This window comes from Larimichthys crocea, chromosome XIII (genome assembly GCF_000972845.2).
Source record: "Larimichthys crocea isolate SSNF chromosome XIII, L_crocea_2.0, whole genome shotgun sequence".
Classification (NCBI taxonomy): Eukaryota; Metazoa; Chordata; class Actinopteri; family Sciaenidae; genus Larimichthys; species Larimichthys crocea.
The window spans coordinates 38,656,223-38,669,433 of record NC_040023.1 but is presented as its reverse complement, the minus strand read 5'-3'; the positions used below and the strand labels follow the sequence as shown (position 1 = coordinate 38,669,433).

The 13,211-nt window shown below is 41.2% G+C and overlaps 1 protein-coding gene across 1 annotated transcript in view; it reads left to right on the top strand.

Annotated features, from left to right (window-relative positions):
- The first annotated feature begins 2,400 nt into the window (after positions 1-2,400).
- Positions 2,401-13,211, top strand: part of ctnnal1 (catenin (cadherin-associated protein), alpha-like 1) — a 46,684-nt gene continuing 35,873 nt past the window's right edge. The window contains exon 1 of the mRNA XM_019264348.2: positions 2,401-2,893. Coding sequence (XP_019119893.1) covers positions 2,798-2,893 — 96 coding nt within the window. The 5' untranslated portion in view covers positions 2,401-2,797. The remainder of the gene's footprint in view (positions 2,894-13,211) is intronic.

Below are 13,211 nucleotides of genomic sequence, written 5' to 3'. Positions count from 1 at the left end.
ACTGTCAAAATGCAATGTGCCTAAAAGAGATTACAGGCCAAGGAGCAAATATTTGAGACCAAATGTGATACTGTTTAGAAAAACTGGCCTGTTTCACAGCTAGAAATAAACGATAAACTCAGTGAGAATATGCACGCCATTGTGTTTGAGCTTGTGGATTGGAATCTATTTGTCCAAATGATAACTAAACTATGTTCCACTGAAATGTTACAGAATGTATCACATTTCTTATCTTATTCTGCCTCTTGAACTTATCTTCTGTGACCAGAATCATTTAAGCCAGCAGAAGTTGATACAGCACAATGAAAGCAGAGCCAGAGTGGAGCTTGTTATCATCGTATCGCTTAGAAGAGAGCCTGAGAGCAGATTAACAAAAAAACATACAGATATTATCTAGTTAGTAGTAGAGCCATTCATCAAAGTGGAACACAGCCTTGTCCGGCCATAGCAGTCAAACTGCTTACATGCCTTCATAATGATGCAGTGTGTGTGTGTGTGTGTGTGTGTGTGTATGTCGAGTGAAACCTATGTAAACAGGGAGGGTTAAACTAAAGCATAGCTCTAGGGTTTTAAATAAATACTGGCTGGGCCTGAGAGCGGCAGACACACACACATACACACATACTCATACCCATCTACACGCACACACACACAGCCATTGTCTCCACTGCTGACACAGAGTCCTAGCCAGCCACCATGGCTGATGATAAAGCAAAAGCCCTCACTAACAGTGCCACAGTGCTTATAAGCCATATCTGCTCACAGCCATCTGGTGTGTTTGTAATATGAAGTGTTACTCACTACTTGTCATCCAGTGGCTGCACTTGTAAAGTTAGAAATAGCTACTGGAGTCACTTGAGGGTACAGAGACTTTGGCAATAGTTTGGTCAGGCTTGGATCCAGTCGGCAACAAAGTATTTGGAGTCCTATTATGGGTACAAGTCGCAGGGTCACAAAATAAGTAGAGAAACAATGTACTGCCAGGATAAAACTTTGGTTTCTCGTTGACAGAAAGATTTAAAAAACTCCTGGTGCAGATAAAAATGACACATATCGATGATGCCAGATACAGATAATAGTTAACAACGGTATTAGGTACAAATTATGGATCTTATGCTGGGCAGACGATGCTGGATCATCTCAACCTCACACCAATTCAGAGAAAAAACATTCATATGAGTCACCGTAACCTCCAAGTCAATCATTTTGTCTGAAAGAAAATGTCATCTTGCCATTTCTCTCAGGAACATACCCTCTTAAACAAAATTAAATCTGTTTTATCATGCATCAAAACCCTAAGTTTAGCACAGGCTTATTGCATTGCTGATGTTTGGTTTATCCCTTTTGCAATTTATGAGTTTCTTTTTAATTTTGAGATCATGAGATCTGTAATGTGAAAGTAGCTTGGGGAAACTGGGAGAGGTGTGGGTGTGTGTTGACTGTTCGTTAAATGAGGAGCAGGGGATTTATACCCTTGTGTACTGTATGCATTATATCCATATACAGCATGAAAAAGTAAGAAAACAGAGTAAGAAAACACTAATCCACAACACCAGACCCTCCTTTAATTGAAATGATGGGTTTTTATTGACGGGCTCTACACTAAGCTTTGGTAAACAGATTTTCAGCACTTCTATTTAAAATGTGTCTACAGAGGATAATTCTCCTTTAGTCTGACAAGAAAATCCAGCTAGATATGCGTGTTCCAGTTTATTTTAGATGTCATAACAACATCAGCTGCTGTGTTATATTTTTGACAATATTTGTTAGCAATTTTCAAGCAAAACCAGAAATCATAAAAACAAACACTTTACACTGCAACCACTTCAGTCTGCATAGCTTAAGGGCCCGAATCTAAATCTAATAATGCTTCCTCCGCACAGACAAAAGGTAAAGTTGGCAACTTTCTTCCAGTCTGTGCAGCTGTTGTGGCTCAGTTCGGCCCAGTTTGATTGGCATATCTAGTGTGCATTCGGAGAGGATGATAAGGGATTCTCAGACTCCAGAGGATAATGTGAGATTCTTTGTTTCACGGATCAAACCAGAGTTGTGCTTCAAGGAAAGCATCACTCCTCTCTCTCTGTCTCTGTCTCTCTCTCTCTGGAGGCCACTGTATGCAAAGTCCTCTGAAATCTGCATGAACGGATGGATTATGAATTTTTTAATCTAAAACACCTGTAGGCTACATTATGCTCTGTAATTTGCATGAAAGCTTTGCATGAATTTATAAATCAAATGTTCCCATCCAATGTTTCCATTTCAAATACTTTTTATCCAAATTTGTTTGACTTGACTGACATTGTTTTTTTTTTGTTTTTTTTTACCCTGAATGAACCAACCAACGTTAGCTGCTGAAGTGAGCAGGTGGATTAAAATCAAAGCGATCATTGTGCAAATTGATGAGCTGCACTTTGGAAAGCACAACGAGCTGCACATCAGCAGAGAGAACCTGGAGGTGTGTGTGTGTGTGTGTGTGTGTGTGTGTGTGTGTGTGTGGTTGCCCACTGTGGTGTGCTGCAGTCCGCTTCCCTGCCGCTGTTGAGTAAAGTACATGGACATTAGCGGGCGCAGCGGCACAACCACCGAGCCGGAGTGGATTAAAACAGTGTGCGTGTGCGGAGAGCCACTCGATAAACGACTGTGTAACCAATTGCGAAACCCCGGTGTGTAACAGCAAGTCCGCTACACCAGTTTGCAGCTGCGAAACAGCAAAAGGAAAAAAAGAAAGAAAAAAGGCTCTTGGTTGAACTCAAGAGGTGCCGTGCATTGTGTGTCAGGCAGGGAGAGCTCGGCGGGAATGGCTTCATCTCCGTGCGGCAACAGTAACTTTGATTCCGGTCTGGAAATCAAAACTCGCTCGGTGGAGCAGACGCTTATTCCTTTAGTATCGCAGGTGAGTGGCTCATAAACCTAAAACAAGTTGTTGTATTGTTATTTCGGAACCTATTGTACTTTAAAAACTCACTTTGACTTCACAACAGCAGTCGTGTTTCGGACACATGAGGCCAACTTTACCTCTCGTGTTTACCTGTTTCCTTCCCGTGCTGTGTTTAAAGGCTGTCTCACGTGTGGGAGTTTTTACTAGAAAGTTGTTGTGTTTGTTATTGCTGTCATTGTTGTTGTTATCAACAGTGGTTAATAATTCATTACGGCTGACTTGTTGCCAAGTTGTACGCAGCAAGGATTAGCAACATGTTTTTACATACAAGAGAAAGAGAAGTGAGAGTGAAGCCACAGTGATTTTGTTGTTGTTAGGCAGAAGTTGGCAGATTACATAATTACATAAGAGTCTACTTTGTGCTCCAAATTGGGAAGTGATAATGGGAGCAATTATATGAATGGTCAGCCAGCCAAAAACACAATGAAATAATTGTCATGTGAAACCCTTGTTTTACTGGAGATCTCTCCCCAACACTGTTTCAAGAGGGCACAAACTTTTTTTTTTTTCCCATGAGTTGTATGACACCCCCTTCCTCCCCTCTCCTCTCTGTGTCAGCCCTAAGCTGCATTGTGACTCCCACTTCTCTAATTGGGCCACTTTTGAGGCACGTGTTTTGTTTTTCAATAAACAGAAGAAGATGAAAGACCCACTTAGGGCCACTGCACTCTTTCAACAACTCCTCTCTTACACACTTGAAACAGTAGTCCCTTTAAAAATCATGCAGTTTAAGTCACAGAGTTAATTAATGATTTTTTTGTATATAGCACCACACTCCTAGGATGTTTTGTAATTAGTTCTTTTTTTTTTAAACAAAAAAACAATGATTTTATGTTGTTAATTTCCATTCTAAGGAACAATGGCAGATTCATTTTACAGAATATTTCTATGTTGTTTCCAGTGTGTCACCTAGGATGGGAGGTGGGTTTTATCTCCTGAATAGGAGAATGACCACCACTCTTAGAAATGCTAACATCCTCTTATTGTGCAGGAGGCTTAAGGGCCAGAGACCCGTTGATGTTCTGTTGTTTCCACTGAGAGACAGTGAAAGAGAAAGGCACCTCACTGGTGGTTTAACAGAGTCTGGACAATACCATGATGGAAGGTCCCTGACACTGTCCTCCCCCCCTGTGAACGCTGAAAGCCTGCTTCCTCCCTCTCGCTGCACTGGCTCATTTGAAAGATATAAGGTCATCCTGTACTGAATGGACCTGGGATTAGTTATCAGAAAAGCACATCTGTTAGGGGATGGGCTTTCTCTGTGGGCTGGTCATTTTGGTTATCATTCATAAGTACACCAAAAAAGAAAGTTTAGGAGGAAGGCAGGGTCAAATTCAGGTAAGGTTACAACTGCAGTTACTGTAGGAGTACTTTTAGTAAGCACTGCTGTAATGTAGCATACAGTGAACCTGCTGTACTCTGCGTTATCCTAATAATATTTACGCTGCAGCAAACTTGTGGTGCACTCCTGCCCGCTGAGAAAGATTGGCTGAGCTCCAGTCTATAGCATAGAAGAATGTGCAGTGCACTGTAACCATTCTGAATATTACTGTCCATGGTTGAAGAGTGGGCCTCAAGGACAGTCTTTCCTAACTTTTTTTTTTTTTGCTCAGTATGAGGCATGTCCCCATAGCAACAGAGCTCTGCAATGCTGAAAGAATCAACATTTCCAAGGACCGTTATCTCCATATGTTATGTTTTGTTGTTGTTGTGGATGTCATCAGAAGGACAGTCACTCACTGGTACATTAGTTTTACCTGCTATGAGCACTTTTCATCCAGCGTGGTTACATGGACACAAATTGCTCAATTACTGTGAATATGCACAAAATGTACTTCTAGAAGTTTCTGAAACCATTTGTTATAATTTCTTTTTAAGTCCTGCAAAGTCAAGCATTTTCTCAAGTGGGAATATTAGTCGCTTCTCTTTGTCTTGTATAATATAAAACTTCTTTGTTGAACAGCTGGACAAAACAAAAAACTTTAAGGTGTCACCATCAGCTCCGGGAATTTTGAATATTCATTTTCATAGTCAAAGTTTTCTGACTTTCTATAACACAGACGATGAATCGCATAATGGAGAAAATAATTGACATTTTCACACATTTTTCCTCAATTTTTATAGTAGCTTGATTTCTCCAGTAATTTACATCAATTTTACACAATAACACATGAGTTCTATGATTGTCGAGTTAATGTCCAGAAGTATGTGTGGTAGCCTGCTGTCTAATGGGAATATAACAGGAAAATAAAGGGATTTTGCTGTTTTTAGTTTTTTGTATATACAGAACAATTTTAACCTATCACTTGCTGTGTTAAGTGTGTGTGTGTGTATGAAACATGTCCACAGAGTCAACTCTGTCTAATCTCTGTTTATGCTTTTGGTCATTAAAAAGATTCATGTTTAACACAGCTGTGGTACTCAGATTACATCCTTAATGTGAGTAACATAACTCAGTTAAGGAGTTTATGTGACGGTTTTGAGAATCAGTATTGCCTTACATGGGTTATAATTGAATTATTATAGTCTTTGTAAATGCACAGTCTGGGCTGTGTTGCTCGGCTTTTCCTCTAATGGAGCTTTGTGTGTGTGTGTGTGTGTGTATGCATGCTCATGTGTTGTAGGTGTCATTAGATAACCATCAAGGAGGAAATGAAAAAGCAGTGTTAGTGAGAAAAGCTGGTGTTTGATAAGGTGCCATGTTGTGCACTATCCCCTTCTTTTATTATCCCTCTCCTCTCCTCTCCTCACTATGACGTTGATATCCTCAGGCCTCTGTTATCAGCTTCACTCCCACCAGGGTGTAATTATAGGCCTGGGAGTCTCCCGGCCTTGCAGTACGTACACACACCAGACACATGCACACAGTCCCACCCAGCGTTTCTCTGTTTGTGCTTGTATGTTCGCCTGTTTTATTGAGTTTGTGTGTACACATTACTCTGGATTTTTTGGTAATTCAGATTACATCTGAATTAGTTCTGTTTTCGTAAAGTGGATGTTTTCTAGCTACACCCCCATCATTTTGACAGTTCACTTCACCCTTTTGAACCAGAGGGGGCTCTCACTTGATTTAAAGAGAAGCTTTCTACTCAGCTAGGAATTTACTGTTGTGCTTTACTTCACCTTTTCTGAGACAGCCATCTCCATACCAATGGACCTGCATTGTGAGGGGCATAGTGAGGGTAATGAATTGCTCTGGTGGTGGTCAGAAATGTAATGAGCATCACACAGAGAGTAGGGAAACTAAGTGAATGTGTCTGCCGTTGTGAGTGTCCTACCTGTGATATGCACCGTAGTCAGCTGGAAGGCAATTAGCGATAATCTAGCTGCTTTTTCCTTGAGATGGGAGTCTTGTTTTGAAGTGGTAATTAGTGAAATAGCAGTTCTGTTCCCAGGTTTTTATAATTGAGGTGTGTTCCTAGTAAAAACACACCAGCACTGTCTGGGTGCGGACATGGTGGTCCTAAGGCTGACAGGGTGTGGGTGTTGTTTTGAGGTAAAGACGTGTGGGAATGAATGAAGGGCCAGGGACTAATATGTAACACTTTGATCAGGTTGGTGAACATTTAAACACTTTTGACACCCTGGTCTTGTGATCACATAGCTATGCCGGCTTCAATGTTTCTCTGCAGGGCTAAGCCAGGGGTTTCTTTAAAAGATTTTCTACTATACAGTAATTGGGCCTGGAAAATCCATTCTCTGCCCAAGTTTGTTAGCGTCGACTTTGTCGTGGTTCCAGGGGTTCTGTGGTGCCTGCAGTTTTGCTTTGTGATGTGCTAAAAACACAGAGTAAAAAAAGCTTTTCCATGTTCATTTTGTTCACAAACTTGATTAAAATGGCATGTTTATTACAAAAATAAAAGCTCAACGCAGGGTTTGACGGCGTGCTTTGCTCAGAGCATTAGCATTTTGTCACATAAATGCCACATAAAACAAAATGCTGACATAAAAAAAGCACCCCATAAACATACTCCTTACTTAAGAGCGCTGTAAGCATAACCATCAGTCAAATTTTAAAACCCTCTTTTTGGTAATATCGGAAATGGAGTTTTATTGAGGTATGAGGCACTATTTCTCTCTCACTGTCCCTGGTCCTATTGGTGGGGTGACATGACAAACGTCGAGGTAGTGAAGTTGTTTTTTTACACTCAGACAGAGAGGCATTGCTGTTGCCACGAGCCCTAACAGATCTGCTTCCTCCAGCCGTATGATGATAATGAAGACAAATGGGTCCCTGGCATGAAGGTGAAACCACATGAGGATTACAGTGTGCCACAAGCAAGAATGCGCATGCATAGACACTCACAGACCAAAATATACTAACCTCCCGGGAATGAGACAAAATAATCCTTTGCTGTGTGTATTAGTGTGTGTTTGTGGTAGAAGGGTGGGGGATTCCAGCATGGTTCGTGCGTCTTTGTATCTGCATACTTTGGTGTGTGTGATTGTTTGCTCACAGTCGACAGAAACTAAATGAACGTAGTGCCGATGTTTGAGGTTTCATGTGTCGTCACCTGCATTTTTTGTCACCTTGTTACGCTTTGAGGCCTCGATCCAAACGACAATGTGTCTGATGATAACATGTTTTCAGTGTGGGTCACACTGGTACCACAAGGCCATGGTTTTTCCTGTTTTGCCATCATCAGTGGAAGATTTTGAAGAGTGGCCAATGTACACACCAACATTCTCGCTCATTCAATTTCTCATACGGCGGTTCTCTTTCTTCTGCTTGAGTTTGAAACTGGCAGAGCCTGTGGTTCAGTGTTTTGTTTCAGCTGATCCCCCTTGGTACAAACATCGATGTATGAATTGCATTGAGCCTGACTGACTCACATTATTGTTGTGTAAATGAGGATCTGAGGCAAGCCCTAACTCAGTGGTAGGTAGTATACACAGGCAGTCAACAACCCTCTGTCATCAAATTGAAATGAGATGTAATTCCACTCAGCTCCCTCTGTTTTCTATTAAAGTGGTTGCGTTAGTCAGCCAACTTTGTCAGTTTGGAGAGTTCAGATTCTCTCTTTTGGTGATTACACTCGCTCCTCTAAACCTCCCAGCCTTACTCTCTCTGACACATACACACACACACACACACACAAACACACATTATGCAAGGCTTGCATGACCAGTGTTTCCCCCTTGTCCTCCTTCTTACGCCTCTTCTCACTATTGCTATCAGGGGAGTCATTACAGACTGCTGTTCTCTTTAAGTGCCGATAAAAGGGTCTGTCTCACATGTCGATCCATTGACCTCTCCTTGGCTAATATACTTCCAGATGAGAAAGTTGTGTATTTATGTGTGTGTTTTCGTTTATGTGCATGAGTGATTGCACATTTGCGTCTGAAACCTCCAAATAACTCACCCTGAAGGGATCAGTCACCCAGAGACAGCCAAGTTAACTAAATGGTGAAAAAAGCTATCTCACCCTCTGCTGTTTAAGTTATCTGAAGGCTGCGGCTAATAGCAAAAACCGCTTGCTTTTAATTGACTCAAGGAAAGCTTTTGCCTCTGACCAGGACATGCTGCTGTAGCTGGGAGGTTGATAAAGTATTGATTAAGCATCCTTCCCATTATCAGCCAGCCTCAGAGTAGCATTACCTGTGCTCACGTTGCCGGTACTGCATTCTGTGTCACCTGAAAATGGAAAGCAATTTCAGGAACCTGTTTTCTATAAACCGGGGTCCTCTAGTGGCTTTTGCTCGCGCAGTTAGTTTAGATTAATTTGTCCAGGTTTTGATGCATCCGGCAGACACAAAGACTTCAGCTGAAGAAACAGTCCCAAAGGAAAACTGTTGATAGTGAGTTCTTATGAAGACAAACCAAGGCAATATCTCTATAATGATTTGTTGATTTTGACTTTTTCAAATGCGATTTTTTTTCATTTGCGATTTTTGTTGCCGCCAAAAACAAAATTCAATTAATTAGCAATTCTATCTATCCTATGTATCCTCAAAGGCCTAAAAGGGCTATTAGAAGCTTACTGTAGCACTCCCTTTTGTGGCTCAAGTGGCTGGTTGGTCCATTACCAGCCTGCATTTACAGCATATTCTTAGTTTATGTTGTGAAGAGACGGCTGTCTCATAAGCGTGAGCAGACAGGAAGAGATCCCTATCAGCAGGGATGTGTTGCTTAATGTAGCATCATGTTTTGTGTTGTCCAGCCTCCCTGGAAGCACCCTGTGGGTTGAAACAGATGCATAAACACAAGCCCAGAGCCAGAGACAAGGACATGCTTATTCACATTAATTACTCTGCAGTTGCAGACAGGCCATCTGTGAACTTTAAGGAAAACAGCACAGCAGTCTTTCTGTAGCTGTCATTGAATGAATGAGGCACCTAATATGATGAGACAGCAAAAATATAGTTATCTGGCTTCCTGCTTACGGCACTGAAAGCAGATACAGAGATTTAAGGATGTACAGAAATGTAAGGTGTTACTGTACATGCTGTCAGGACTGAAGTGTGAAAGGACAGCCCACTTACTGTAATCTTGTAGGCATGTACCCTCCCACTCGTCTTGTCATGTATTGCCAGAGATATCTATATTGTCTGCTGCCTAGACAACCACAGGTAAACAGATCAGTATTTGGCAAGCAACTGTTTGTATCCACTGTGTTGGCGGTTTGTTGGCTCGGTGGTCTGATAATTTCATTCTTTAGTACATGATGTTGATGAGGACAGTTGTTCACAATGTGGGATCTGGGCTTTGCAAAGGGAGGCTCCGCAAATCCTGGGGAAGGCAGAAAACCATGTCATGCCAGCTACGTCCCCCGACACCCCCTCCCTCTAATCAAATATAAAGAATTTAACTGTGGGTGACAGACCTATTTTTTAGGCTATATTTGTTTACATTTGGGCAAGGTTAAAGGAAAGCCTAATTATCTATTAGCAGCTCCTGCAATCTATCCATGGATGGACAGACAACCATCACCGGATGACAATGTAAAAACGTGATTATTCATAGGCAAGTTCTGATAGTTTCAGAGATGATGTGTTAGTCACATTAAGTCTAAAAATATGTGCATCATGTCTGCAGTCGTATTGGTTTGACTTATGACTCTTCGGTGTATGAAGATTGATGCAAACCATACTTCCCTTTCACCTTGTGCAGTATCTCTGCCTCACGTTTCTCCATCCACGCCCCCCTGAGGAGGTGCTGCTCACAGTTTGACAACCTTCTGCTCTATGAAATGGGTCAATCCAATAATTCATAAAGCTTCGTGATCAGGATGACTAGTAAACTTCCACTGGCCTGTCATAGCATCAATATTTCATAAAGAAAATGCAACATTTCTAAAAAAACAAAACAAAGTTTTCTAGAATGGGGAGAAAAGTATTGGGAACTGTTGGATTAGGATATCTGGAATGATACTGAAAAAGAAACTTTGCTGTTGGTAAATACAGTTTTTTGTTTTAGATGTAAGTATCATATAAATTCGTAGTATAATTGTCTCTTAAGGTTTTAAGGTCATACAACAGAGAAATATCTGATGTACACCCCAAAGCTCTCATCATGTCATCATGTTTGTTCTTCTCTCCCTCTTCTTCAACAACATTGCTGACTGTACCACAGAGGAATCCTTCAGTCTGGCTTGTATGTGTTAATTGCTTTCTTCAAGCGTCTTTGAACCTCTCCCCTCTCGATAATGAGTTCTTTTAAAGAGATGAGGTTTGACATGACAGAACAAAGAGAGTGTGAAGGACACAGAGAACGCAGAATACCAAACGTTTTCTTATCTTTTCTAATTTTTAATATGCAAAAATTTCAAATATTTGAAGTTTGCTATATTACCCTAACTTCTTCTGATGGTTTAACTTATATCAAGGTATCAAGATATTAAGGTGCATAAATGAGAATATATTCTATCTGTGCTATTTGTACTGCAGTTGTTGAGTAATGCTGTTTAACTAGCAGATATCTCCTACACTGCACTGTAAGGTTTGTCACTTTTGACCTTGTGCAGCAGTATCACTTTTAATGTGAGGCCATGAGAGTAAAACGTACCACAATGACAATCTTTTATTTTACGATGTGGGTTCAGGGCGTGGGTGTGAGGAAGTATCGGTATGTAAGAAGCTATAGCACCTTGTTTGTATGCCTTGCACCCTTCCTCTGTTGCTCGGACTTTCCAGCCAATTCCACGATTTTGTTTTCTCGTCACACACACACACCTTACTCCTTTGCTCTTTTGTTCTCAATCTCCAGCCTTGTGCTGACTTTCTCCCCAATCTCTCTCCATTTAGTCCCCCAGTTTTCTTACTTTTAATCTCAATCTCCCCAGAGAATCCAGTGTCCCTGTATCACCTCATTAATTCTGCTGCCTACTGAAACCCTGGCTAGTGGCTGCAGGTAGTTCTCGGAGCTGGAAAGTTCAGCCTTACTATTTCTGATAGGATCTTTTACCTTTTTTTTTTCTTCTGTGCTGTAAACTGAGACATAATCCTCAACCATTCGCCTATTCTGAAGAACAGTAACGGGAACAGCATGTAACCAGCTCATCCAGATTTTGCTCCCCCCTTTCTTTGACATAGAATACTTGATGGTATTCTCACCATCTTTTGTCTGACCGTCACATATCTTCAGGGGAAATGTTTTTGGAAGACAAGGTGGTGTTGAAAGCACAATTGTAAGAAGATAGGATCTTAAACATTGCAGAAAGACTTAGTGCCAAGAATAGGACAAAATCATTTTAACCCGATACTGATAAGATTACACAGAGGTGGTATGCTTTCTGAACAAATAGGTTTTGTTCTCATACTGTGCAGAATGGAGTTATATTTAAAGTAGCCAGATTTTCACAGTTTTAACGTTGTTGTTTTAAATGACATCTTTCAGTAAGGTTTTTTTTTTTTTAACAGGACTGTAACAAGGAAAAGACGCAGCATTGTGATTCCTCTTTAGAATGTCCCAGTTTGCTTACAGAGCGCATTTGCGTCACATTTTACAGTTGAAATGCTGATGAGGCAGACAAAGACGGTTATTTTAGCAATTTAAATAGACCCAAAAAAAGGTTCAGCACAATGTACTTGTCCTATCATCCAACCATAGTGATGCTCATCCCTGATCGATTACCTGAAACTACCCGATATGCATCAGTATGGAGAGGGTGTTCTCATCTCGTCACCATTTCTGGGTGATTGGAGCCACTGGCTGACAGCTGGGGGCCAGCCAGCCGGTAAGACACAACCCAGCGTGGGTGTACTTGCACACACACAGCGCCAACCCCTATAAATAAGTTAAAGTCACTCACCTTCTATAAATAATGTTCCGGTTGTTCTGGACGTTCAAGCGTGTCTGTTATCTGAAGGGCTGAAAAGAGTTTTTTGAGCTACTAATGATAACTTCACTTGTGTTTGAATGTGAGAGGCATTGATTGGCACTATTTGAGAGTTTATAATGGGTGGGACTTTATTTTCGTGTTTAGATTGGCTTACTGCTTGTTCAGTGGTTAAAATAAATATCTTTTGAGGTTCACATGAAGCCCTACCGGAACTTCAGATATGCAATAGCAATAATGTAGTGAAAGCATTTTCCCTAAGCCCCCAATGAATGTGTATGAGAGAGTCTGTGTGTCACAACACAGGCCATTATGCAGTCTGAAGTCGGGGGGGCTGCATTCCTTCAGTGGGCTCACATTTCGAGCTCCTACAATGTGTATATGTGTGAGTACTGTCTGAAATTGTGTCTGTATTCCTTAAGAGCATCACCGCAAGGGTCAAAGTTCAAAGTCTCAAAGGGTGAGACCTTAATGCACTCTACACTGGCTGGTATGCATTAGTTAGTGCCTTTCCCACCCTGAGGGCTTGAACCTTGCCTCGCTTCGTTCGCTCACCACTTTCATCAATGAATCATCCTGCTCAGCCACTATCCCTCTGCAATGAGGGTTTTGATGTTTGGTTTGACACACTTGGTTGATTTATTAATGCAGTTGTTCACTTTTTAAAGTTCCTTTCTTCGCAAATGTCAAACCTTCAAGACCACATTCATAGAAACCCCGTTTCTTTCCTCCTTCTGGGTGAGGATTTGTCTCGCTCTGGGGATAGCTCACAGTCACATTGACTTTCCTCCACGTCTAACATCTTATCTTCTTATCTCCTGCCTTTCATCTGTAAGAAATGTTTTATTGGCTCAAAAACTTGGAGGGCGAAAACTCCTGGAGGTAGCCTGTGAGAATTACACTTGTGTATTTATTTGATTTGGGCCCCAGTTGGCGACTCAAGAACAAAGCCCATTTTTCTTTGTCACGTTGCTTCTTCAGTTAAGAAAAGCAAG